This window comes from Arvicanthis niloticus, chromosome 2, assembly GCF_011762505.2.
Source record: "Arvicanthis niloticus isolate mArvNil1 chromosome 2, mArvNil1.pat.X, whole genome shotgun sequence".
NCBI lineage: Eukaryota > Metazoa > Chordata > Mammalia > Rodentia > Muridae > Arvicanthis > Arvicanthis niloticus.
Genome location: NC_047659.1, coordinates 127,135,379 through 127,160,612, shown reverse-complemented (window position 1 = coordinate 127,160,612; position 25,234 = coordinate 127,135,379). Strand labels below are relative to the sequence as shown.

At 44.8% G+C, this 25,234-nt stretch overlaps 1 protein-coding gene across 1 annotated transcript in view; it reads right to left on the bottom strand.

Moving 5' to 3' along the window:
- The window catches only part of Ctnnbl1 (catenin beta like 1), a 160,847-nt gene that overhangs the window by 98,627 nt on the left and 36,986 nt on the right, over nt 1-25,234 (bottom strand). Inside the window, exons 2-4 of the mRNA XM_034496023.2 lie at nt 23,507-23,695; nt 17,826-17,932; nt 8,595-8,734 (exon numbers count right to left, since the gene is read on the bottom strand). Of these exons, the coding sequence (XP_034351914.1) occupies nt 8,595-8,734; nt 17,826-17,932; nt 23,507-23,695 (436 nt within the window). The remainder of the gene's footprint in view (nt 1-8,594; nt 8,735-17,825; nt 17,933-23,506; nt 23,696-25,234) is intronic.

The window sequence follows — 25,234 nt, the reverse complement described above, 5'->3', positions numbered from 1 at the left end:
GTGCTGTGAGACCTGGGGTCAGGGTGCAGATGGGGGAAGGGGACGACTCACTCCAAAGCTTTGACACACTTCAAAGAGAGTGAAGAATTGGAGACAAGGTCAAGCCAGGACAGACTCAGCAGCAGCAGAAAGAAAACCAGAAGAGGCAGGACACACTGACAAGAATGGCAGAAACACTGACTGCTACCTGATGGCCTAGGGATTTTATGGACATCTTTTGCTGAAAGAAAAAAAAGGAGGTTTACTGACTAGATGACCGTCATGAATAAGAAATTACACTTCTTATGTCTCTTTTACTCTTAAAGGTGATATTTACACAAAGCACAAAAGTACTACAGACAGGATAATGAGCTTAAAGGTCTTTGGACAAAAATCTTCCACATTTTATAAATGAGGTAACCAGAAAGTTGTTGACACAAAAGGCCATGGGTCATATTTGACATACAGTAAATCCAAATACACAAGTCATTTCAATTAAATTTTTAAAAAGCTAACAAATTAATGCCTAAAAACCCCAGTGATACCCTGCAAGCAGATTTGTCCTCCATGAAAGCCAAACTGTCTCCATCATAAAACCACCATTTAAACACCATCCCTGGACCAGGGGTCGGGTACTGAGTTCTCACAACAGCATTACACAGGAAAGTACGACCCTCACTTTACAGACCAGAAAGCCAAAGTGCAGAGTGCAGAGTGCAGAGTACACCCACATCATAAGAGCCCGGGGAGCATTCCCGATCACAATCCCTAATCCCAGTCAGAACGCCGTGCCATGCCTTTCACACTGATGCATGGTTCAAGCATGGCCAGACTCAGGTCAATTTTGGCTTAATTGAATCACTGTAGTCACAGGAACGGAAGACCCAGTATTTATTTCTATCATAAATAATTAAAAAGTCTTAGGATAAAAGATAAAATGTTAGTAACTCCTCATCTAAGAAACTCCCACATTTAAACTCTTCCAAAAAGTTCTTAGGTGTGATAACCCTTCACCATGTTTAATATGCACATCAACATTCTGTCTTACATCTACCTACCCACACACCCATTCGCCCATCCCTCAATCCATCCACAGCCCGTCCTTTTCTCCCTCCCTTCTTCTAATAACCTACCCACCCCTCCATCTACTAATCCTTCTATCTGCTCACCAACCCATCCCCCCTTCCCATTCCTACCTGCCCCTCCATCTGTCCACTGATCTTTCTATCCATCCACCAAGCCTACATCTGTCCAGTGACTGCTCTATCTACGCAGCAGATGACCTCTGCATCCACCCACTGACCCATCATTCATGTACCACAGTCAGCTGTCTATAGGATAAGGCTCTGAATCAGGTACAGTAAGTAGTATCATTCCATCCCTTGAATGGCAGCAGGAATGATTACTTATTGATTAGTATGTATAATTATTCATAAAATAGACGGCCACCAACTCATGATGGTTTGATTTTCAATTTGTTGACTTTACAGAAGTATGAAAGGATATGCTCAACAGAAAATACACTTAGACTTTGGGATTTGATCTTCTCCACAATACTAACAGGCAGTACAATATTCTGCTTGATGCTGGGCAGCAGCCATGAACTATAACTCCTGGCTGGCATCGGATCATGAGAGTGGTGCCCATATTCCACCTGTATGCTCTTGCTAAACTACATGTGGTAGTCTACAGACATTTTTTAGTTAAAATGTCTTTAAATTGTTCAACTTGGTGATGGGTTTATTGTACCTGGCTGGGTGATGAACAAGTCAGCAAAAGTTGGAGGTCAGGGGTTATAACATGCTCACCTTTGCTTTGATAAGCAGAATGGTCTGATAATCAACACCAGCCATACAACCTTGCACAAGCCCCTATTTCTTTATGTCTTAGCTTCCTTATCTGTAAAACGTGGGTGATCATCTATGCCCAACTGAAGTCCCTGCATGGCTATAAGAAAGAAAAGACCTACCAAGGTCCTGTAAGTTAAAACTCAAGTTTTCATATACAAGAACACAGAGCCATCACTGTGGTCGTCATTCTTCTGGAAGCTTCTACAGTCTAAAACTAGCATGGTATGGTCTCCTTTCTGGGTCACACTGGTTTGGAAGACCTAACTTTTGTTGCTTCTAAGATCTTTAGGGCAGATCTTACTTCTCTTTGCTTAGTCTCACACCATGTGCCAATGTATCACATCAGACATAGGACTTAAGTTGGAAAATTGATAATGGAGGTAATTTTATATGGGAACCCAATGACTTTCCACCTTTCTACCAAGAGAAGTCATTTTCTAGAATGCTCTAGTAGATTCTTTCCCTGGTTTGTTTTCCTGCCTCGTTTGAGAATAAGCTATTCACCAGGTCTAACAAACATCTTATCTGATCCACCACTGATTTTATATAAATCCTCAACTTTCCCAAAATAGCATTTCAGAAGCCAATAAAGAGGCCATAATTATAACCATCAACTCCTAGGGAAAGTAATATGACCACAAGAAGAAAGGTCATTTGAAGACCAGAAATAGGAACAAGGAGCAGGACTAAAGATGGATAGACAGGAGCCTCTACCACAGGCAGACACCAGGCACAGTGCTCTACCATAGATAGGCACTGGGCACAGCACTGTACTACAGGCAGACATGGGACGTGGGTGATAAGCTCCTCCACTGCAGCTACAATCTCAACTGTACAAAGTAAAAGCTCTCCCATCTAAGTCTAACAGGAAAACAGAGAGCCTGTCACTCTGATGACGACCAAAACACAATTTGGTATGGTTTAAGAGCCTATTTTGTTATGTTGAATAAAAGGCCTACCCCACTTGCTCCCCCTGTATCTGCCCACTCCCAGGGCAATGCGTTTGCATAACAGTGAAGTGGGAAAGACCAGCCCTCACACAGAGGCTTTTGGACAAAAGTGGTATTTCCTTCTGTTGCGTATTTTGGCTGTAGATATTTGGTTTGGGGCCTGATCCTCCTTAGTATTGGTTCAGAAACTGTTAATCTTATTAATATCCACAGAGATGTGTCCACAAAGAACAAACTTTTTTTAAAAAGAGGAGGAAGAAGAATGGGGAGCACTGAACAGATGGCTTCTTTTAAAAAGTCATTTAAAGAAGACAAACCAGAATAGATTCAAAGGATATGTGATTTGATGCATCGAACGTGGGTCAAGTAGTGATTAGATATAGCTGAATTAATGCAGATGGATTTCAAAATCCAGACAATATGGTTCTCTCCTTTGAAAACAGTGGCACAAAGTCACCCAGACAAGATCTGGATTCTTATATTTATATTGACCCTAAATCAAATGATATGGAGAGCACATACTCAGTCAACACTGAGTGCCTACTCATACCCATAGGCACCAACATGCCACAGGCGAAGTGTCTAAGGCAGGCCACACCCACCGGAACCTTTGAAGGCATGGCTTCCTCACGATACAAGCAAGATCAAGAGTTACATTAAGATGGCTCTACTTTCCTGACCTGTCACTTTAGCTCTTTATTTGAAAGCCTAATCTAAACATGTTCTTTACAACATGTCACCTGACTCCAGAAACAAGGGTGGTGGATCAGTAGGCATTATCTAGCAAGTCATGTGACACATGAAGAAAATAAGACAATTCTTTCTGTTGTGATTTAGTCTGGAAATATCAGATTGAGACTAGCTCCTAAAAAGCCAACAACTCAAGATATGCGCATCTTGTTAGGCAGCACTTGCAAGAGCGCAGCAGAGCAGGAACGGCTCCCTCCCAGTCCAATTAGAAAGAAGGCCCCTTGGCAGCTTAAACCTTTCCAGCCCTGTTCTTGCTCATTAATGCTGAGTCTATAACAGAAGGCACCCTAGACTATAGTGCACACCCTCTGGGATAATATGATGTCTCAGTCAGTTGGTTCCACTTTAGCACTCCCAGACCAAACTGCTCAAGTTCAATTGATCCCTGTTGGTCTAAGAAAAACAAGGCTGCTCCTTTTCCAAATTCCCACCGTAATTCTTTATAAAACAGCAAGGACAACTCTACAAGTTCTCCAGCTTGCTAAAGTCTGCACAAGTCCTATCTTAGAAAACAGTGATAATCATCACTCCCTAAAACTGGTCCACACAAAAAGGGGCTGTTCCATTGCCACCAGGGAAATAACAACAAATTTTTCCCTTCCTGCACATCCAGTTAAACATCACAATGAGATCTCTTTTTTCTGCATCACAAGCACAGGGGAGGAGGCAGAAGGAATTCTGTGTAGACAGCTTGATCCCTTATTAAAGGACAGGGCACTTTGCTGCAGAGCAGGAGGCACAGTTACCTTCTTTTCTCTTTCTAGATAAAGAAATCTATGGCCCTGGTATCAGGATACATCTGCAATGATTACAGGTTGGCAGCCCAGAAAGAACAGCAGCTCCAACTGCCCAGTAGAAAGCACAGAAATAATCCTGAACCGCCCTCATTTGATCCATCAGAAGCTTCCAATCTCTAACCCCAGTTCCAGATTAGCCCCGAGCCAGGGATGACACTCCCCTCCTTAGAGCTCCAAGGGCTTTTCCTGAGCCTAAGGCTACAAAAGGGCGCCTCCCAACACTCGCCAGGCAGTAATTTGGGTGCTTTGCTCCCAGCCACTGGGGCGGTTGGTCTCTTGTTTCCTAGTAGTGTACAACATGCTTAGCATATAACAGAAGAAGCCGAGAGGAGTCAACCCTACCAAAAAGACTTCAGCAAGGTCACAATGACTGGACACTCAAAGGCATGGCAAATGGCAATATAGCAGGATGCTTGCAGTCTTGCTGCTATGGTGACTGTTTTAGAAGTTTGTTGCAGAAGGGGGTGGCCAGCTACCATCAGTGGTATTTCACTATTGTATATTGTATATTGAGGTATATTCCTCTTCATTTCTTCAGGCAAATTAAGAAAACACCAGGCCAGAACCAAACTGTTGGCTAGTAACACCTGAGAAAACTAGCTTTCAACATCTTTGCTTTTACTTTTTAAAATTAATTTATTTACTTTACATCCCAACTGTAGAATATCTCTGTCCCTGCCCCTCAACTCACCTCCCTGCCATCTTTTCTCTTCAGAAAAGACTCAGAAAAGGGAGGCCTCCCATGAATATCAACCCACCTTGGCAGGCCAAGCTGCAGTAGGATGGGGTACTCTCCTACTGTGGCTAGGCACCACAAGGGGAAGAGATCCAAAGACAGGCAACAGAGTCAGATACAGCTCCTGCTCTGTCCCATGCATGCTCTCTGGTTGGTGGTTCAGTCTCTGTGGGCCACAATGGGCCCAGGTTAGTTGATTCTCTATGTTTTCTTGTGGGCTTTTAGTTTTCTTCTATAGCAACATTCCAAACAGTTCACACCCAATAAAAGAGGTGTGGGGGGTTGTTGACACTCTAAAAAATGCTTAAATCATTTACATTACAGGATATTTTAAAATGTGATATTTTGAGAGGGCAGCAGCTATTTGGTTCCACCTCATGCTTCCTCTAAATACATTTAATGTAATGTAAGGTGGGTCCCCTCCCCCTTTCTTCACAGACCAGAGTTCTACTCTGCATCCAGCCCATAACCCAGCCTCTGGGGGACAGCAAGACAGCTGACAAGCCCTCAGCAGCAGCAGTGGTGCGGAGAGCCAGGATCAACTGTTCAGCGGCTTCTCACGGTTGAAAGGACTGAAGGACGAGGCACAAGCTGTTGCCTCCCATCCACTGCCTGTAAGGTTACAACAAACCAGACTCAGATCCAATTAAAATCCCCGTCATTTATGTTTCCTCAGAGAAGGACAAAGCAGAGATGACCTGTGCTTGGTGGGAACACACCAGCCATGTATGGTCCTGCGTTATAAATGAAGAGTTAAAAAAAGATTAAAAATTGAAGTCTTGACAGCCATGAAATTGTTTATTCATGGTAAGGTGTTGCGGGCAGTTACAGCTGTACAACAGTAAATCGTTAACAACCGTTTCCTGAAGAATTTCCATTATAGATCACAGATAAGCGGGTGCAGCATTGAGGAACATCACCCTGACAAAGACAGCATGCTAGCTGCAAGTTGAGAGGGCCTCCCCTTTCCTGAAAGCACTTTCAAGAAAACTCATACTTTGAAGAGGATGACATTTACCCTAATTGCTGCATCTAATTAAAATTAAGGTAATTAAAAATATTTCAAATGCACTTTAAATGTGATGTAAGGCATAATTAAAAATCAGATTTCAAAAAATATCATTTGGGCATCTGGGTGAGGGCTGGCAGAAAGGAGGGAAGAACGGCCTGGCCCTGGGGAAACAGGAGGAAATGGTGGTCTGTCTGAGACACTGTAGAGAGATACAGGTTTTTCCTTTTACACACCAGGATGCACTGACCTGAACATCTGTGCCCTTGCCTCTCCCAAGAACACGGATGTGTTCATACGTGCAGCACACATCAGTCCTCTCCCCAGCAGAAATGGCCGGCGAGTCAGAAATGTCTGCAGTTTGCAGCTCGGCTCATGTTGTTTGAATTAGAAGAAAAAGAAAAATGAGAGCCGAGTTTCCAGAAACAAAGTAGGTCATTTCTGTCTTAATATGTAGAGTGACGGGTGACTAAGTAACTCTGTCAAGGGCATGACTTCAGGTATGCTACAGAAAATGCAGGGACCAGGGACATGATGTGCCGGCCTTGACTGCCAGTTAGCTGTGGGGTGTACCTGAGAGAAAGAGCCAGATTCCTACAAGTTTGCAGGCCACCTAGCCTGGCCTGAGTGGTGAAGTTCCGGGCCAGTAAGATACCCTTTCTCAAAGTGAAAATGGAAGGTGCCTGAGACCACACCTGAGGTTGTCTTCTGATCTCCACTCCTGTCCCAGTACAAACATGCATGCGTACACACGCATGCGTGCACACAGATAAATACAGTAGCAAATGACAGATGAATCAACAAGGTGTAGGCTAAACCTGGTGGGACTCGGAGACCTACTGTTCCATTTGTGAAGCAGAGATAGAATGCTCCATCACTGACTCTGCCTTGAGCAGCCAGTCTTATCAGGTACCTGGGACAGACAAAGGTTTATATGCCCACCCCCAATTCCTATGTTAAAACCTAATTTCCAGGGTGATAATACTTGTAGGCAGGGACTTTGGGAAGTCAAGAGGCCAGAGGCTTCACAGGTAAGATCAATGTCCTTATAAAGAAACTTGGCAAATTCCTCCTCACCCTCTTACCATGAGAGGACACACACACACACACACACACACACACACACACACACACACACACACACAGGGCTACCTGGAACCAGAAACCCAAATTACCAGATACCAGAATTGCCAGTCTTACTGGACTGTCTAACACCAGAACTACAGGAAACAATTCTCTTAGACATTTATGAGCCACTTGTCCATAGTTCCTAGTGATAGCAGCCCAAGTGGCCTAAGACAATACCCAGCATGCCTATGGTTAGTGCTCTCTGAGCACCTGAACAGTGGATGCTGCTGAGGCCCAGCACTGAGCTCACATCTAACAGCACTCAGTTATGTCTACAAATGAAACCAGGTGACCCAGAACCCCACAGCAAACCCTGTCAACCTGGGGATGGGCTGAGCCATTCTTAACAATAACAGTACATGAAGCATCAGAAATGTCTTAAGATTTCCCTTCAAGAAGCCACATTAAAACTATTCACTGATTTATTTCTGTGAGATTATCAGTCAGGAAAGAGCCTAGTCAGACATGCTCTCAGGAGAGAGATTACCAGAAAGGTGAAACTAACAGAAGCAGGAGCAGATTTCCTGTGACTATCACTCAAGCAGACCCACAACATTTATCTCTTACCTTTGGAAATCCGTATTCAAACAACTAGATTCTGTTTAATGAACATAACCCCACGCACAGCCCACGGAACACCTACATTGCAGCGACCACACACCCAACAGCAGAGACAGTATGAAATGGCTTTAGAAGTCATGATACAGATTGTGTTACACTGAACGTTACTAAGTACCTACTACATGCTGGGAGCTATGTGTGACAAGCTAATGTCTCTGATTTCCTCAATAACACTAAGGGATAAAGTTTTTTAACTCTAGTTTTGCAGATGAAAAATACCAAATTTTAACTAATGAAAATGTGGCTAGAAACCAAGCCCACCTTGTCTGCTTAGGTCTGAAGCTCATTCATCAAGTAGAAAATACCCAGTCTTCCTTTAAGGAACTAGAAAATGGTAGTGGACAAAACAGACAAGCTTTGCTATCCTCTGGACATTCCGACAAGCACTCTGCCATGGTTCACTGCCTCCTGCAGCCTCAATCCACAGAGCCATCTGTTAGCAGAATGATGTCTCCATCAACACATTCAAACCTTTCTGCTCTTACCTCAATAAGGAGCCTCCAAATTCTGATCTGGAAAACTACTGCTGTTGGGGATGAGCAGTGTGTCCTAGCACTAACAGAGACGGGGATAATTAAGGATCTGCTCAAGGCAGGTTCATAGAGAAGGCTCAGGTTTTCATGAGTAAAAGAGCAGTGTGCATTTCAGGAAGGAAGGGAGTTACAACGGCAACAGAACCACAGCCATGACAGCAGCCATCAGCAAAGACAGCCAGGCAGAGAGAGGGAACCGCTCTCCTGTGTCACTCTTTGGCTGCACAGATCTCAAGGATATCTGTATTATCATGTCCCAGCAAGCCGAGAAGTGACTGCACAGCACTCAGCTCCACAAGAAGGTGGTACAGGTCAGGCATGGTGGCCACCACGTGCATCTCCTGAATGATGTCATTGAGGTCCAGCTCAGATTCCATGAACCTAGGAGGGGAGAACAGGGCAGGGTCAGTGAATAGCAAGGGGTACTCTTGACATGTGAGAGCAAACAGCAACACAATCCAGACTGACACAATCTGTCAAAATGTCGACAGCAGACCAACCAAGAAGTACACTCATCCAGACATCATACTGCCACACGGTTTCCTTGGGAAATCGATTTCCTCATTACAAAAATCAATCTTGGATTCAGATCTCATTACAGGGGTCCCCTTACTCCTACAGCACAGCGCCTTCTAAGGCCCTCAAAGCATTCTGCAGCAATAAATGTTCTGCCCTCCAATCCTATGGATTAGCTACCATTACCCCTTGGGGTGCAATTTACTCTGGGGCTCTGGACTGGCTATGGCCTAATCCAAAGAGGGTTTCTCTTATTCCTCTTCAGATCAAGAACCAGTTATTCTCAGCTGCCCAAAGGAAGAGAAGACACTGCAGCCTCCCACTAGCAACCCTCTCCCGTCACACGTGCTCTGGTGAGATCAGAGCAGGTCACAGGTCAGACTGATCTAGACTGTTGACCTTATGCACTCCCTGTCCCTGTCACTCAATGTCTACACTGAGCCTCCTCACAAACCTGTCTAGACATAGGGAACAGGGCTGCTTTGCATTCAGTCCCTCTGCATGCCCTCCACAGGGCCTGATGACTAAGGAATGCCCTGATGAACAAGACAGGAGTGTTTGTTCCCAGAAGCAAATGCGCTATTCCAAGTACAGCAGCTGAACAATGCCAGAGCCAGAGTGACTGAGAGGACACAGTGGTTACACAGGCTCCAGAGCCCGGCGGCCTGGGCTTGAACCTGGCTCAGTTACTTTCTTGGTGTGTCTATGCCTCGGTTTCTAAGTGGGACAATAATGGTACCCATCTCACAGGATGCTGTCAGATAAGAGTCAGAACATAGAGGACTTAGAACAGAGTCAGACTCCTACGAAGCAGGAAGAGCCTATGCTCACTGCCTCTACGCTGGGCCACTATTGTTAGTCTGTGTCTGGCTTCTCTTCTGCAATGTAAGCTTTGGACAGACAGGAACGCTGGCTTTTGTCTCCTACATACACAGCTGCCCATCTTTTTAAGTGGAGGCTTCAAAAAAGGAGCATAAACATGGCCCATGGAAGCCATGAACATACTCCATGTTCTAGATGCTAACGGGTAGACAGACACTGGAATCCAGAAGCCATAAAGAGCAAACCATCAAGACTGGATTTTGTTAAAACATCCTCAGTTAATATCCCGTCACTGTTTTTCCTGTCATTATTCTTAAGCACTTACAAGCACATTTTATAATTATAAAATGTTACTTTTTACAGAAAACTGGGGAAAGAAAGGCAAGCCATTTAAAACTATACAGAGGTCATTCATAATCCTCTGAACTGGAAATAACCACTGATGATACTCCAGCCTGCGTGGGCCATTTTTCTTAATTCTTAGCCTTTCACCCACAAAGCAAATCTCTGGTCTATGCTCAATTTTACTGTGCTGTTAATACTGGCTAAATATTCTTTTACAACGATAAGAGCCAGTTCCTGACAAATTGTTGCTGGATGGCCGTTCTCCTTCTCCCAAGAAGCCCCTCACTGACTGCACCAGTCTACCCTGATGCTCAGTCTGGCCCTAGCTTCCAAATCCCTCTCCAGACAATGCTCCAAGAAGGGACTGCCAATCAATCACAGAGTGCGTGGGAGACTGTTTATCTGAAATTCCCGTTGTAAATCATCAATTTTAAACAGCTGCATAGTACACTCGCTCGTGTTGGAGCACGGTAATTTATTTAAAGAATCCTCTTTTCTGAGACAGTTTCCACTCCCCCATAACAAATGGCATGTAGCTGTGCACTCACAATCAGTGCGGTAGGGTAAATGCAGAGGAAGGAATACACTGTCAGAAGGCAACAGCTGTGTTTGATGTTTCCTCTTCCCCTCTCCTCTAGCAGTAGTAGCTAGTCACAACTGCCTCCGGTCAAGACAGTAAAGAAGGCTCTTTCAAAATTCTGCCATTTCTGATTTAAAATAAAAAAAGTTAACATTTTTTGTTTACTATTTCCAATTATCCTTTACTCATTTTTAAACCAGGGTTTTGCCTTATTTCCTGATTTATAATATGCTTTCTATACTAAGGAAATTAATCTGTCACGCTGAAAAAAAAAAAGAACAAAAGAAAGAAATTAAAAAAAAACTAGGAGGAAATTATCTCTTCATTCATATGCTATGCTTTTTTGGACACATCTGTATATACTTCTCTATCTGTTGACATCAAAGCTCTCACAAACCCAGGCAGTCACGCTTTGCCTTCAGCAACTCTACTCAACTCATATATGAGTGAAGTTTTTCTATGTGAAGATCAGACGGTTTTTGTTTTGTTCTGTTTCTTAAGATTTATTTATTTTATGTATATGAGTATACACTGCAGCTGTCTTCAGACACACTAGAAGAGGGCATTACATCCCATTACAGATGGTTGTGAGCCACCATGTGGTTGCTGGGAATTGAACTCAGGACCTCTAGAAGAGCAGTCAGTGCTCTTAACAACTGATCCATCTCTCCAGCCCCAAGATCAGATGTTTTATGTCTTATGAAATTCATAAACATTCAACTTTACTCTCTATGACTCTTTGGACTGCTACTGGAACTCTGTGCTCTACTCTTGCCCTCTGTCTGAAGGAATGTCATCTATCACACGCTCAATGATGACGCGTATTTCCTGTTTCCAGGCTCTCCACTCTACTTCACTGATCGGTCACAAACTCTGGAACCCTCACATCTCCACTGTCTGCTTCCATCTTCTGCTGTGAAACACACCCGTGTTGTTCTTTTTCACGTACACTTTCTGGCTACTCTCATGTGCTTATAATTCAAATTCAAAATAAGTTTTATGATTACTTTACCAAGAGTTCCTAATATCACTTTTTAAAGGCTCCTTCTTCTGTGCTTGCAAATACATTATGTTTTTCATCCTCTGTGATTCCATTCAGACTTATGGATCGGACTTATGGATCATGAGGGCTTGTGCAGGGCCGTGAGTGTAAGTCCAGTGTCAGAGCTCTTGCCTGGCACACAGGAAGGCCTAGATTCAATACCCAGCGCCACAAAAGAAAAAGACAATTGCACTGATGTCAAGCATCAATGTGTGGGGTGGGCCAGGTATTCTCAAAAGAACATTAAGTGCCAAGGGGACTGGATAAAAAGCAACGCAAACCACGAGAAGGCCCCTCCAGGGCACACTATTTCATAATCACCTCTGGCCTCCAGCACTCCCTGGTGACCACAGAAACTACCAAGGGTGTCTGTCAGAGGGAAGAACAAAGGCAAGCGCTATCACAAACATTCTTGTGACTTGAGCCTGCTTAAAAGATGGAACAGAGTCCTCACACTGACTAGATGACCCTGAAGCTTTGTGACATCTGTTACAGAGCTGTACTTCAGAGGACAGAGAAACTGACTCTAGGAAATAACCAAGACTTCAAGGAGACCCACATCCTCTCATAAGAGAGAATCTAATGAAATTATTTCTCATTCTTAAGACTCTTAAGAATCAGAATTGCCAAAAGATAAAATGGGTTTGCTTTGTTTGCTTTGTTTTGTTTTGTTTTTGCATGGTTAGATCTTTGCCACTGGGAATGATATAAAACACTAAAACACCAGCCCAGGATGATGGTAATATAAGTCTTTAATTTCAACACTTGGGAGGCAGAAGTTAAGGGCAGGTGGATCTTGGCTTGTTCAAGACCAGTTTGATCTATATGATGAGTTCCAGGACAGCTAGGGCCACATAGTTAAGACTCTGCTTCAAAAATAAAAGAAAAGATCCCACTATGTATGGTGATACATGCCTGTAATCGAAGCACCAAGGAAGATCACAATTTCAAGACCACTTTGGCTACATAGTTCAAGCCGCCTCAGCCACTCCTTGAGGCCTTGTTTAAAAAGCCAAAAGCTGGGGCATAAGCTAGTAGTGGACAACAAGCCTACTAGGTGCAGTATCCTAGTTCTCATCCTTACTCCCACTAAATATATAAACAAACAAGCAGACAGAAGAGATGCCATGGCTTAGACAAGAGTAGTAACAGACTGCTCCTCAGTCCATCTTTGTAATTCTTTGAAATACATGATATTAGCCCTAGACTTTAAGATTTAGAAAGTCAGAGCATTATTCAAACCAAACACACCAGCAGAGAAGCAAACTGTAAGCACACCACAAAAGTCCTACTAGCAGAGGTGCTACATGGGTAATGAGACAGAGTGAGAAATGCTTGGACTCAAGAGACACTGGCCTGGTGTGACCATGAGTAGTGTTCCAACAAGCATTCACCACGCCTATAAAGGTGCCAATCACCGGCCTAGGTACAGAAAACGTAACAGACCAAAAGATCAGCCCAGAGTCTCTGAGCTCTCTGCCTACCATGAATGCAAAGCCATCCATTACACACTAGTAAGTATAAAGATGTCCAGTGCTGCCCAAGCAGCAGCGTGGTCAAAGACATTAACTACTTATTTCTAAATCTTGATTTCCTTATCTTCCTGGTTGAAGGATAGTGAGGATTTAAAGAGAGAATACATATAAAGTGCCTAATAACAGTGTTGGCACACAGCAGCTGCCTTGAGTTGGCTGTGTTCTCAAAAAGACAATTCTCCTCTGCTCCTGCTGAACATGTCCAGCCCACTCACTTGAAGCACACACTACTATTTGCAGAAAAAAGGCTGTCTTCAGGGAGCCAGCACGGCTTCACCAACACATGACTCACAGCCAGGGCAAAGGCCAGGTGAGAGGCGATGGGAAAGCAATAGAGCAACATATTAAACCAGTAACCAGGCAGAGATGGGGTCATGGACTCCATCTGACAAGACAGAAAATGTTCTCCTGTCCGCCCATGCTCATTTGCTTCAGACAAGCAGGATGTTCTCCCTCAACCCTGAGAATGGATATTAACAAATGACCTCAGCGTTCAAAAACACGGGACTACAAAACATGACAAGTCTGAGATGCAGGCACACTAGCAGCCATCACTGCACAGGGACCGTGATAATACTTCCACCCAATTAAAACAGCTAGCTATTCTCAAGGTGTGGTCCCTTGATGTGGCCAAGGCAGCAGGAGATCCCTAGGAAGGAGGAAACTAAGAGGTCAAAGACTTCATAACTCTAGGTACTATTAGGCCTTTTAATGTTGCTTTCACCAGAGTACACACCACAGAGTTTTCTCACGGTTTACACAACAAAGTATTTCATCCATTGTCTCATGAGTGTGTGTGTGTATCGCATGCAAGCAAGTGAGTGTGTGTGCTACACTGTACACACCTGTGTGCATACACAGAGGCCAGAGGAGGCTCTCGGGTGTCCTGATCTGTTGCTCTCTGGGTAACTCCCCTGATGAACTCACAAAATGCAGAGCTGAGCTGGTGGACGGCCATGGATCCTCCTGTATCCACCTCCCAAAGTGCTGGTGCTACAGACACATGTGCAGGCCTTCACAGGGATGCTAGGAATCTGAACTCAGGTCTTCATGCTAATGTAGCAAGTACTCCTACCCAGTGAGCTATCTCCCCAACTCTTAGACCATTACCTTGATGGCTAGTAGAATACACGCTTGCATGTTCTTGTGTTTGCTACTGTGTTCTGAGAAAAACACTTTAGAGTACTCTCCTTTGAGTGCAAAGGGGCCATGAGACCAAAACCAGTTGTGGATCACTACACTAAATGATTGCGTTCCTTCGAAAATGAAGAAAAGAGCTTAGGACTTACTACAGAGGCAGCGGACTCAGTGTGGGGTTTGAGAGAAGGATTACAGCATCAAGTGGAGGCTGCGGGTGGAGGGCTGCTGGCTAAATCCGAACCACAGCCAAAGGAAGAACAGCATTTGGGTGGATGCGATCAAAATGACACTCACATGCAGGAAAATAAATCGGAACATTTCTGATCTCAACTGCAAAGCCTCATTCAAATATGTGGGAGCAATTTTCATCTTAATTGCCCCTTGCTGATCTAGAGAATTGCAGAAGACGTTGTGCCAGCAGAACTCAAGGTTAAAGCAGAAGACAGTTTCCTAACTGCTTTTTGACACAATAAAAAAAGTTCTTTATGCGTAATTTCAATTTTTATATGTTTGAGTTTTAAACTGAAATAGCACATAAACTTTTTTCTCAATGGAAAACACTGTTTAAAGAACATAAACCTCTTTGAAAAGCAGCTTATCAACCAGAGACCAGTGGTACCTAAGGAGAGGATGGCAGCCACGGCTGCCATCACTTCACTGCTCTCAACTGCAGGGCGATGGACACCAAGTGCACAAGGTGATGCTGCCATTCCAGGCAGGATTCGGATCTCACACTTTCAGTGTTATCAACCTACAGCACGGTTTCCTGCTGGGTCCTTGGCTTCTACGCCAGGGGGATATAATAAAGATGGCAAGGACTGCACAGCTCTCATGCTTGCTGAGCATCTGTAGCCCGGTGGGCACCACACCCATGCCACAGGAACAAACAAGAAACAATCTACCCCAAATAGCAAGAGCTCAACATAGAGAAACAAAAAACAAACAGTGAAGGTGTCAAAGTGTGGCCATGGGTAAGACCATGGAAATACATGCAGCTGCCATGAGAATGAGCGGACAGCCCAGGGAGCCTGGAGCAGCTTTCAAAGGTTACACCTGCATGCCCTCAGTCTGCACAGTCAGTGTTCAGGCATCTATCCTACATTTGCACACACGTATGTATGTATGTGTGTATGTATGTATGTATGTATGTATGTATGTGTATACACACACACACACACACACACACACACACGGAGCTCTACCCAGCACTACTTATAAAACCCAATGTTTAAATTAATCTAAACTGCTAGAGACGACTCAGCAGGTAAGAATACTGTCTGCTCTTCTAGAGGACCAAGGTACAATTCCCAGTACATAGTGGCTCACAAACATCTGTAACACCAGTCCCAGGGGATCCAACACCCTCTTCTGACCTCCATGGGTACCAGGGACATACGTGTGGTATACAGATATACATCCAGGCAAATCACTCATATACATGAAATAAAATTTTAAAAATTGTAAAATAACCTAAAGTCCATCAATACAAAAATAATTAAATACATTATAGAATTTCCTAACCATGAAATACTATGCACCAGCCAAAGACAAAAGAAAGACAGGCACTAACAAGAAAACATTTTCTGTTTTATAAACCCAAATTTGTGTAGGCTAAATCTTTGTATAGTATAAAACAGGGTATAGAAAACAGGCTAAAGGGATCATCACAGAACTGGTTGTTCACAGAATTGGTCACAAGGTAGGTACCAGGGTTGTAGTAGGATCAATACAGTGAAGAAATTTCCATTTTGTACTCTACTTATAGACTGAAACTTATGTACTTTTTTACACAGCATCAGTCTGTGTGGTACTTGTGTAATTAAATAAACAAACACATGCGCGCACGCACATACACACAGAGTGAACTTCTTCTGTATGGTGGAGGTCAGCACAACGCCAGAGACAATGCAGGTGCTAGGAAGCTGGGCTGTGATTTAGCCACCGTCACAGAGGGCTGGGTGTTCCCTGATACTCTCCATCCTCAGAAACGGAGAACTGAGTCACACTGCCTCCCAGGCTTGCTGTGAACACTCTCTGCCCTCCAGCATCCAGGACTTTTTGTTCTCTCTCTACCTCCTCCCATTCTGCTCTTCGTGTGTGCTATGTTTGTATGTGCATTCGTATGTGCATGCGTGCGGCACACCTGCAGAGATCAACATAACCTCAAGTGCTGTCCTCACCCTCCACCTTGTTTGAGATGGTCTTATTCTCTGCTCTTCACATCAGGCTACCTGGCTCAGGACCTTAAAGGGATTCTCCTGTTTCTGCCTCCCAAGAGTCTGAGAGTTTCACCCCTGAGCCATTTCATCAGTCCGGCTTTTCACTGTGTGTTAGCTGCACACCTACCATGAAGCCCAGCCCAAACGCTACCTCTCTTGTGAGGTCCTCGACAAAGCATTTGCTCCTTCTCCCCCATACTCCCACAGCATTCTACTTATATCTCTGTCTGTGTATTTCCTTCTACCTCACATTAATAGTCAGTCTCCCTAGTAACCTACAAACTTGAGTGCAAAGATCCAACCATCCAACTCTTAATTGCCTCAGGGCTTTGGGCCTATTAAAATTCATTAAACCATTTATCTGGGAAGGAAGACAGGCAGGGAAAAAAACATAGATTTAGAACTCTAAAATCTATACAAATCTTTAATCCTTTTTAATTGGGATCCAAGATTGAAAGATCCCATATCCCACACTGTGGCACCTCACAGTAAAACACGTATCAGGAGCATCTATCTCCTGTGTGGAGGTGCAGAAATGCAAGCAATCCATTGTCCTCATTTAACTTCCGCAACAACCCTATAGCCTTACACAGAAAAGATACCCAAGGCCAAGAAAGATGTGATCATTTAAGGTCACACAGTGGTCCCACGCACATCTGTCTGACCCCTAAATTGGGACATTTTCTCTACAATAAAGATTCCACCTGGCAGCCATGGGTGGTAGCTGGGGCACTGAAAGAATGAGGGGCTGCTCTTCAGGAAACCTGCTCACAAGGCTGACCCAGAGCTGGGAGCCGGGAGCTGGCTTCTGAGCTGATCCCTGAGTACTAAGTGTGCTTGGTCAGCCAACAGCACCCAATAGCTGCTTGTTCTCTGGAAGTCTGGGATTGCAGGGGTTGCAGCTGTGAGAGAATGCAGACTTGACCTGTCGTTTTCAAATCAGCCTCCCAGGACACAAACACACTGGTGCAGTCTACTGCTGGAAGACCAGTGCTGTCTGCTATCTCCAAGTGAAGGGAAGCAGGAAGCCTGGACACAGACTTCACTAGACTCTGTGGATATACATTTCTCCTAGCCAAAGTGTCTTTGTGGACTCCTACCATAATAAAGCATAGCCCTCAAAGTCCTGTGTGTCCTTCCAGTGACATCCCAAACATGTGGCAACACTAGGATGCCTGACCAAGTCACAGAAAGTCAATAAGTCAAACAACAAATCCAACAATTAGAACACAGGCCACCATGGAGGGGAGGGGTCAGTGAAGAGGAGCCTTACTTCTCCGGATTGTCTGGAAACTTGATCCGAAGCTCCTGGTTTTTATATGATCGCTTTTCAAATGTAAGGATCATCTTCTTCACTGAACTTTCATCCAGCGGCTCCTCCTAGAACAAGGACGACAGTTTCAGCATGCTGGTCTCACATTCATGGTCCTCCTCACCATGGCTCTTTTGCCCACCCGCTCTGCTGCGGACCTCCGTGGGTTCAACACACAGTATATACTTTTCCTCCCCAACTACAATGACAGTGAGGAGCGCCATCCTGGGTGTCACATCTAATGCCCTGCCTCCACCCCAGCAAGCTCCATCTCAGGCAGCAAAGGTTTCTCAGGCACACTGTGGGTACAGAGTAAGCAAGGATGCTGCGTACTCTGAGGCTAAGTTTACCTCTTCCTTCTCCTTTGATGCACAGGTAAGAAAGGGTCAGAAACCAAGAAGAATTTGCTTAAGATCAAACCCAAGTCAGTGCCAGGGGCCCCTAGTCTTCTCCTCACACCAGTAGTCACAACCCAGTGTGCAGGCTGAAGCTGCTCTACCCTCTGTTTCTACACAGTCCAGAAGTGACAAATGGCAGTTGGAGAGATAGACACACTGCTTCACATTCTCATAGTTCTGTGCCTGGTTCTCATGAACTACCAAGAGAGAAGTGAGACAAGTACTTTGAAATGGTAGTGTAACATCAAGGATTAGTTCATCTTGACCCAGATGTGGTGCTAAGGCAAGAAGATTGTGAGTTTGAAAGTAGCTTGGTTACATAGACATGGTATGACAAAGAAGGAAGGGAAGAAGGAAAAAAGGGAGACAGGGAGAGAAGAAAGGGGGAGGGAAGGAAGGGAGAAAGGGAGGGAGGGAGGGAGGGAGGGAGGGAGGGAGGGAGGGAGGGAGGGAGGGAAGGAAGGAAGGAAGGAAGGAAGGAAGGAAGGAAGGAAGGAAGGAAGGAAGGAAGAAAAATAGGTAGACAGGCTGGTTAACAGTTGGAGATGATATCACATCCTATAATCTCAAAACTCAGGTAAAAGCAGTGGTATTGCCACAGTCTACTCTACACAGTAAATTCTAAACCTACCTTAGGGAGCTACCTAGGGAGACCTTGTCTCAAAACAAATGAATAAATATTAAGTATAAAAACTAAAGCATTGCCTGGTGGTGGTGGCGGTGTATACTTTTAATCCTAGCACTCTGGAGGCAGAGGTAGGTGGATTTCTGTAAGTTCAGGGTCAGTCTGGTCTACAGACTGAGTTCTAGGACAGCCAGGGCTATTTGGAGGAACCCTGTCCCAAGGGGGGAATAGAGAAGGCATTTTGGTAACCTTGCTCAGGGGAAACATTAGACAACTGACACTACAAAATGGAGTTGTCTTACTTCATACACTTCAGAGATACCTAGAAAAGTAGTTGAATGGAATATTATACATCGAGGGGCTGAAGAAAAAGGGCTCAGAGGTTAAGAGTTCCTGTTCGTCACAGATCCTGAGTTCAGTTCCCAGCACCCATATCCGTGGTTCACAACCACCTGCAATTTTAGCTTCAGAGGATCTGATACCCTCTACTGGCCTCCACCAATACCTGTACAAGACACACACACACACTCATGCACATAAATAAAAATCAATCTTTAACTTTGAAATAACCTATCTAGAGATTTCAGAAATGTCTCTTCAGTTCACTTGCCAGGTTAAAGTCACATGCAGCAGTGCACCTGCCTCTCTTAACACTTTCCCAATTCCCAGCTCCTCTGCTGGGAAGAAATGGCCATAACTCACACCTAAAAGCAATAAAGAAACTGCTTTTAGGAGAACTTGAAATAGATCCTTTTGAAAAGCACTGAATCATCCTATAATTCTGTAAGGACTCAGAAATGGTAGCTATTATTTTATTATGAAATCTCAATGTTCTTCCTATATTGGGTTTTAAGTGGGAGAAGCCTATACATTCATTTTGAACATGATGCATTTCTTACATTCTAGTGACTCCAGGATCTGCAAGCACTCTGCTGGGCTCTCACCCCTCCCTAATTCTACAGGTTAACAGGGCTTCCAACATGGTGAAAGGCAGAGTCAGTGTCTGCCTTGGTTAGGACTCAGAGCCTAGATTCCCTCCATACTAACCACAGAGCAACAAAACCTAACTAATAAATTCCTTACAGCCTCAGCAAGTCTAGCTCAAGCCTCCTCAGTCAACTTTCCTAAATGCATCACTTGGAATCCCAAATCCTTCACATGGCCGACAAAAGAAAAGTCTAGAAGGACCTGGCCCCCACCAACTGCTCTAACTTCAACAGACAGTTAGCTGGAGAGACGGCTCGGCAGTTACGCGCACTGGCTCCTACTCCAAAGGATCCAAGATTGATTCCCAGCTTCCCCATGGACAGCTCACAACTGTCCAACTCCAGTTCCAGGAATCTAATGCCCTTTTCTGGCCTCTGAGAGCATCATACATGTACTTATACTATAGGCAAAACACCTCACAAATAAAATAATAAGAAGTTTAAAACTGAAAGAAAAAAACCCAGGCTGACATAACCCCCTGCAGAACCCCAAGCATCCTTGGTCACTGCTGATTCTTTGGGACCTGGCTCACATCAGGTCCCCACAAAAGATCTGAATAGAGGGAGGAGGGAGGGGGGAGGAAGGGAGGGAAGAAGGGAGTGGAATGAGAATGCTGGCTGTATCTTTCAAGGTCACACAGACAACCTGAATAAACAGTGTACATAAAACTGTTTGGTGAGCTCCAGTAATGACCAGCTATTGTTCTTAGCAGCACCAGACACAGCATGCAGGCAGACCCGAGTGCTTCCTCGCTTTCCAACAGCCCACAGCTGCTGCTTCTCTCTCCCTTACATCCTGACCGCTTTGGGGGAACTCTATTCATGTGAGTATAGTTCTGGTAGAATTTCTAGCATCTCCACCTCTCCAGGGTTTGGTCTTCCCTCCTCTAATTCCTCTCCAACACCGGGGAACTGAATTATCAGTCTTAGTCATCAGCCTCAGCAGTATCTCCAATAGCTCAACGTCAGAAAGCAGCGGGGGATTTCAGAAAGATGGATGCTAGTGATGTAGCACAAAAAGGACAATAATATTTTACAAGCCCACGTGACCACAGGGGCAAGCACCACTTGTTTTCCATCAAATGGGACTTTGGTACCAATGGGAAAGTATGTCCTGGACTTTTAGCCTTCTGTGTGTCATTTTTACAAAGTGATCTCTTTGTCCCTACCCCTTAACAGAAAGGCCTTTCTTCCATTACATTTCTGTCTTCCGGGCTAGAAACTACTTACCCATGACAGCCACTATCCCAGTCCCCCGAAACCATCCACATAAGAGTTCTACCTTCCAATTAACTGCTGCTACAGGGTGAACAGACTGAGCAGAAGCCAGCGGGAGAAGAGGGATCGTCAGCTACACACACTGTGTAAGGCCCGTGGGCCTGCTGCCCTAGGAGAGACTCTCTCCACTGACTCCCCAAAATGTCATTGTGTTTTAGGGACAGAACCCTAGATAGCAATGGTCCAGACCCCAGGAAAGAGGGAACTAGTGTCTTAACATAGAAAAGACCTGTTTGGAATACGGTCAAGCTGTTTCTTTTTCTCAGATTCATGCTCCTGCCTCATTTTTAAAAGCCAAACTTAGCATCATGTCTTTGAGGGAACTGGAAAACAGCTGGCTCGTAAGAATCCATTTCCATAATTCATATTGAACAAAATGCCAGAGTGCGACAGCATATAAGTTAACACTTAAGGATTTAAAAAGACACAAGGTAAGGTCATTTTGTTTTAATCACTGATATTTTGCCTCTGTGCCTTTCTGCTCCATTCATTTACTCACTCAATAAATATTTATCAGGGCCTACAAAGAGCTGGGTGTTGCGCCACACACACCAGAAACATAGCTGTGAACAAAACAGAGCCAGGCCACATTCATGGGAGGCTGAGGGGAGGAAAGCAAATGGAAGATAAATACGGATTTCAAACTAAGATTCATGTTATGAAGACAATATACAGAATCGAGTGAAAAGAGAAGATGAAAAAGGCCTCAGGGCCACCTCAGAGATGGGACAGACTTCTTGGAGGAGAAAACACCTGGACCCGACCTGAATGGGAAGAACCAAAGCACAAGAGGCGCTGGGCGGTGGTGGCGCACGCCTTTAATCCCAGCACTTGGGAGGCAGAGGCAGGCGGATTTCTGAGTTCGAGGCCAGCCTGGTCTACAGAGTGAGTTCCAGGACAGCCAGGACACAGAGAAACCCTGACTTGAAAAAAACCAAAAAAAAAAAAAAAAAAAAACACAAGGGGCATAAAGGGAGATTATTCAGAAGGATGCACTGTTGTGTGGCAGCGCCAAGTACAGCACAGGCCAAGACTGAGGACAACAGCCCAAAGGCAGTGTTTTCCTTCAACCAGTATGAGCTTGACCGTTGGTTTTGTTTTTCTGAGAAAGGTCTTGCTATATTGCTGTGGCTGGTCTTGAACTCTTGAGCTCAAGTGGTCCTCTGACCTCAGCTTCTGCATGCTAAGCCTACAGGCATCAGCTGCCATGCTTCAGCGAGACCCAATCCCTAATCTAATAGCACTCTGCACTTCATTCCTAAAAGCCCTACTACCTTGTGTTGCTGAGGTTTGGTTCACTGCTTTGTCTTGTAATGCTAAGTGTGGGACCCAAGACCTGGTCCCCAGAGACTAGAGAGTCCAAACAAATGTAGACCCAAGTGACTATGTGACCTTGCCCCCAAGTTATTTCAGGTTGGTAAATAAAGATGCCTGTAGCCTATAGCTGAGCAGAATTAATATAGGCAGTGCTTGGTATTCCCAGCCAGGAGTTAGAGAAATCCATGAGGGAGAGAGAAGAGGGCAAAGAGAGGAGAAAGAGAGCCTTGAGAGCTGCCAATGGGAGTTAAGAGGAGCCCAGACAGAACATAGTAAGTAGTAACTAGGGGCTGCTGATGGGAAAAGTAGATTCTAATAGCATAGAGGGTAGATCTCTGCCCAGCTCTAGTGCTGTTTTAGGCTTATTGTAAATAATAAAACGTGTGTCTTTTATCCAGGAACAAAATGATCAAAAGTGGGGTAGAAACCCTGGGTTGGGATTAAAAATTTCTACAACCATGTGTGATTGACAGGATTTGACATTTCTTTTGGACTACAGACCTATATTTTTAAGAATGATGGGTTACTGGGTGGTGGTGGTGGTGTATGCCTTTCATCCCAGCACTCTTGAGGCAGAGGCAGGCAGATCTGAGTTAGAGGCCAGCTTGTTCTAGAACAAATTCCAGGACAGACAAGGCTACAAGGAGAAACCCTGCCTTAAACACCACCACACCCCCCACCCCCAAGAAAAGAACAGAAAAGAAAAAGGGAGGGGAGGGGGAGAAAGGGGAGGAAGGAAGGCAGGAAGGAAGATGGGTCTTTTACATGTCCTCGGAATGGTTGGTCAGGAAGCTCTCTGCTTTCTCCTGTCAGCACCAGCCATCCTTCCTCTGTGCTCCTGTGATGATCCTGACACTGTGCAATCCCCTTTCCAGACCCAACTATCCCACCCAACCTTTGCCTCAGTGCTCTGAAGGATTTCTTAGCTCCATTTTACAGAAGAGACTGGGAGGCTTGGGCAGCACTCCGTCCCCAGCTATGCCACATGTGGTGTATTAGGGCCACTCTGCGGGCTCCTGCCCAGCTCTGGCTTACTACCTCCTCCTCTTCTTCCTCGCCATCCCTGTCAATGATCTGCAGCAGTCTCTTCTTGTCATCGTCCGTGTCTTCAGCTGCTGTGGCCTCCTCTTCACGATAGCGGCCTCGCTCTCGAGGACCAGTTTGCTTTCGACGAGTCTTCAGTTCTTCTTCCTCATCATCCCGGGGTCGTTTTGTGCCCCTGTTGGGCTGAGAAAAAGGAAAGAAACATGGGATGTTAAAGCTAGAAAGAGACAGGCATAGACATCAAGCATTCAAAAAGCATCCAAGGGTCCCCTGATAGCAAAGGGCCTAGGTACCACCTCTCCCACACAACCATGAGAACAGCTCTATGAAGTTTCAGACCCTTAATGCTTTTTGCAAATACACCATGACCAATGGGCTTTTTTTTTTTTTTTTTTTTAAGAGGTTGTACCACTTCACAAGATTCCCAGTGTATATAGGGGAAAAGCCACCCTGACACGGGGTTGTGGAGTTACCGCACTTTCCTTGTGAGATGCAATCCCCAACCTCTAATCCTCAGCGTAAATCTTAGATCAATGTCTTTTTCGCAGTTCCTCAGTTTAGTTAGAGAATGGTCCATAGATACCTTCCAAGTCTACTGAACCTCGGATTCTATTACACAGGAGAATAGATGGCCAGAGGCCAGGCAAGGCCGGGCCCTCCTCAAGAGAACATACAGTAATGGCTAAGAGACAAAGGAGAGGGAGAAAGTCTCTGTGTTTATTAATCAGGAAACAGAAATGAAACCATGGGCTATTGTCTGTTAGAACCGTTGGGCTATTGTCTGAGGAGCTGTGGAGAAGAGGAAAGCCAGTGAGTGCCCTGCTGGCAGGCATGTGAGTCCACATGGTCAGTATGGAAGACTGTATGGAGGCTTCTCAGAAAACTGAAACTAGAACAACCACCCTGTGCCACGGCAGTCTCCAGAGGAAGTGAAGCCAGTGTGCCAGAGTGGTCCCTGCACTGACACACCCAGTGTGGCACTGTTCACAAGAGCAATGAGACAGAAGCAAGGTACCCATTGGTAGACAAAAGAGATGCTCGCCAGGAGAAGAAAGGCTACTGCTAGCAACGTGACTCTGTGTACACACACCACAACTCATCAAGTTAGAAGATATGGCTGCTGAGTCAAACGCCACATGATCTCACTTCTAGAAAAAGCTCAGCAGTAGCCACAAAAAGAGTAGTTAGGAATGGCTGAAAGAACTAACTTCAGTCATCCAGTGCTCGGAATGGTTGCAGGAATATATGCCTGAAATATATATCACCACCCCATAGCCTTCAAAATTGGGAAATATTTTAAATTTTCTCCACAAAGAGGTACTCAGTGATACATCTGTTAATTTGCCAGGTTTGATAATTTTATATTGTAAACGTATGTCAAAATATATTGTGCTCTATAAACACAGAGTTGTCAATTTCAAAAAAAAAAAAAAAAAAAATCCCTGCTGCAGAGATGGTTGGGTGCTGAAGATCTGGGTTCAGGTCACAGCACACAGATGACAACGGCTGGGCATCACTGCACAAGCACCTGCAACCCCGCAGAGACAAAGGCTCACTGTGCTGCCTGCCTGCCAGCCGCATGCCAGGACCAGTGAGGGACTCTGACTCAGAACTAAGAAGAGTGACAGAGCCCTCCCCTGACCCATGTGCACACACACCACTGAATACAACACATGCACAAGCACACTTGAGGTGTCATCAGTTTTGAATCCTGTGTTTGAA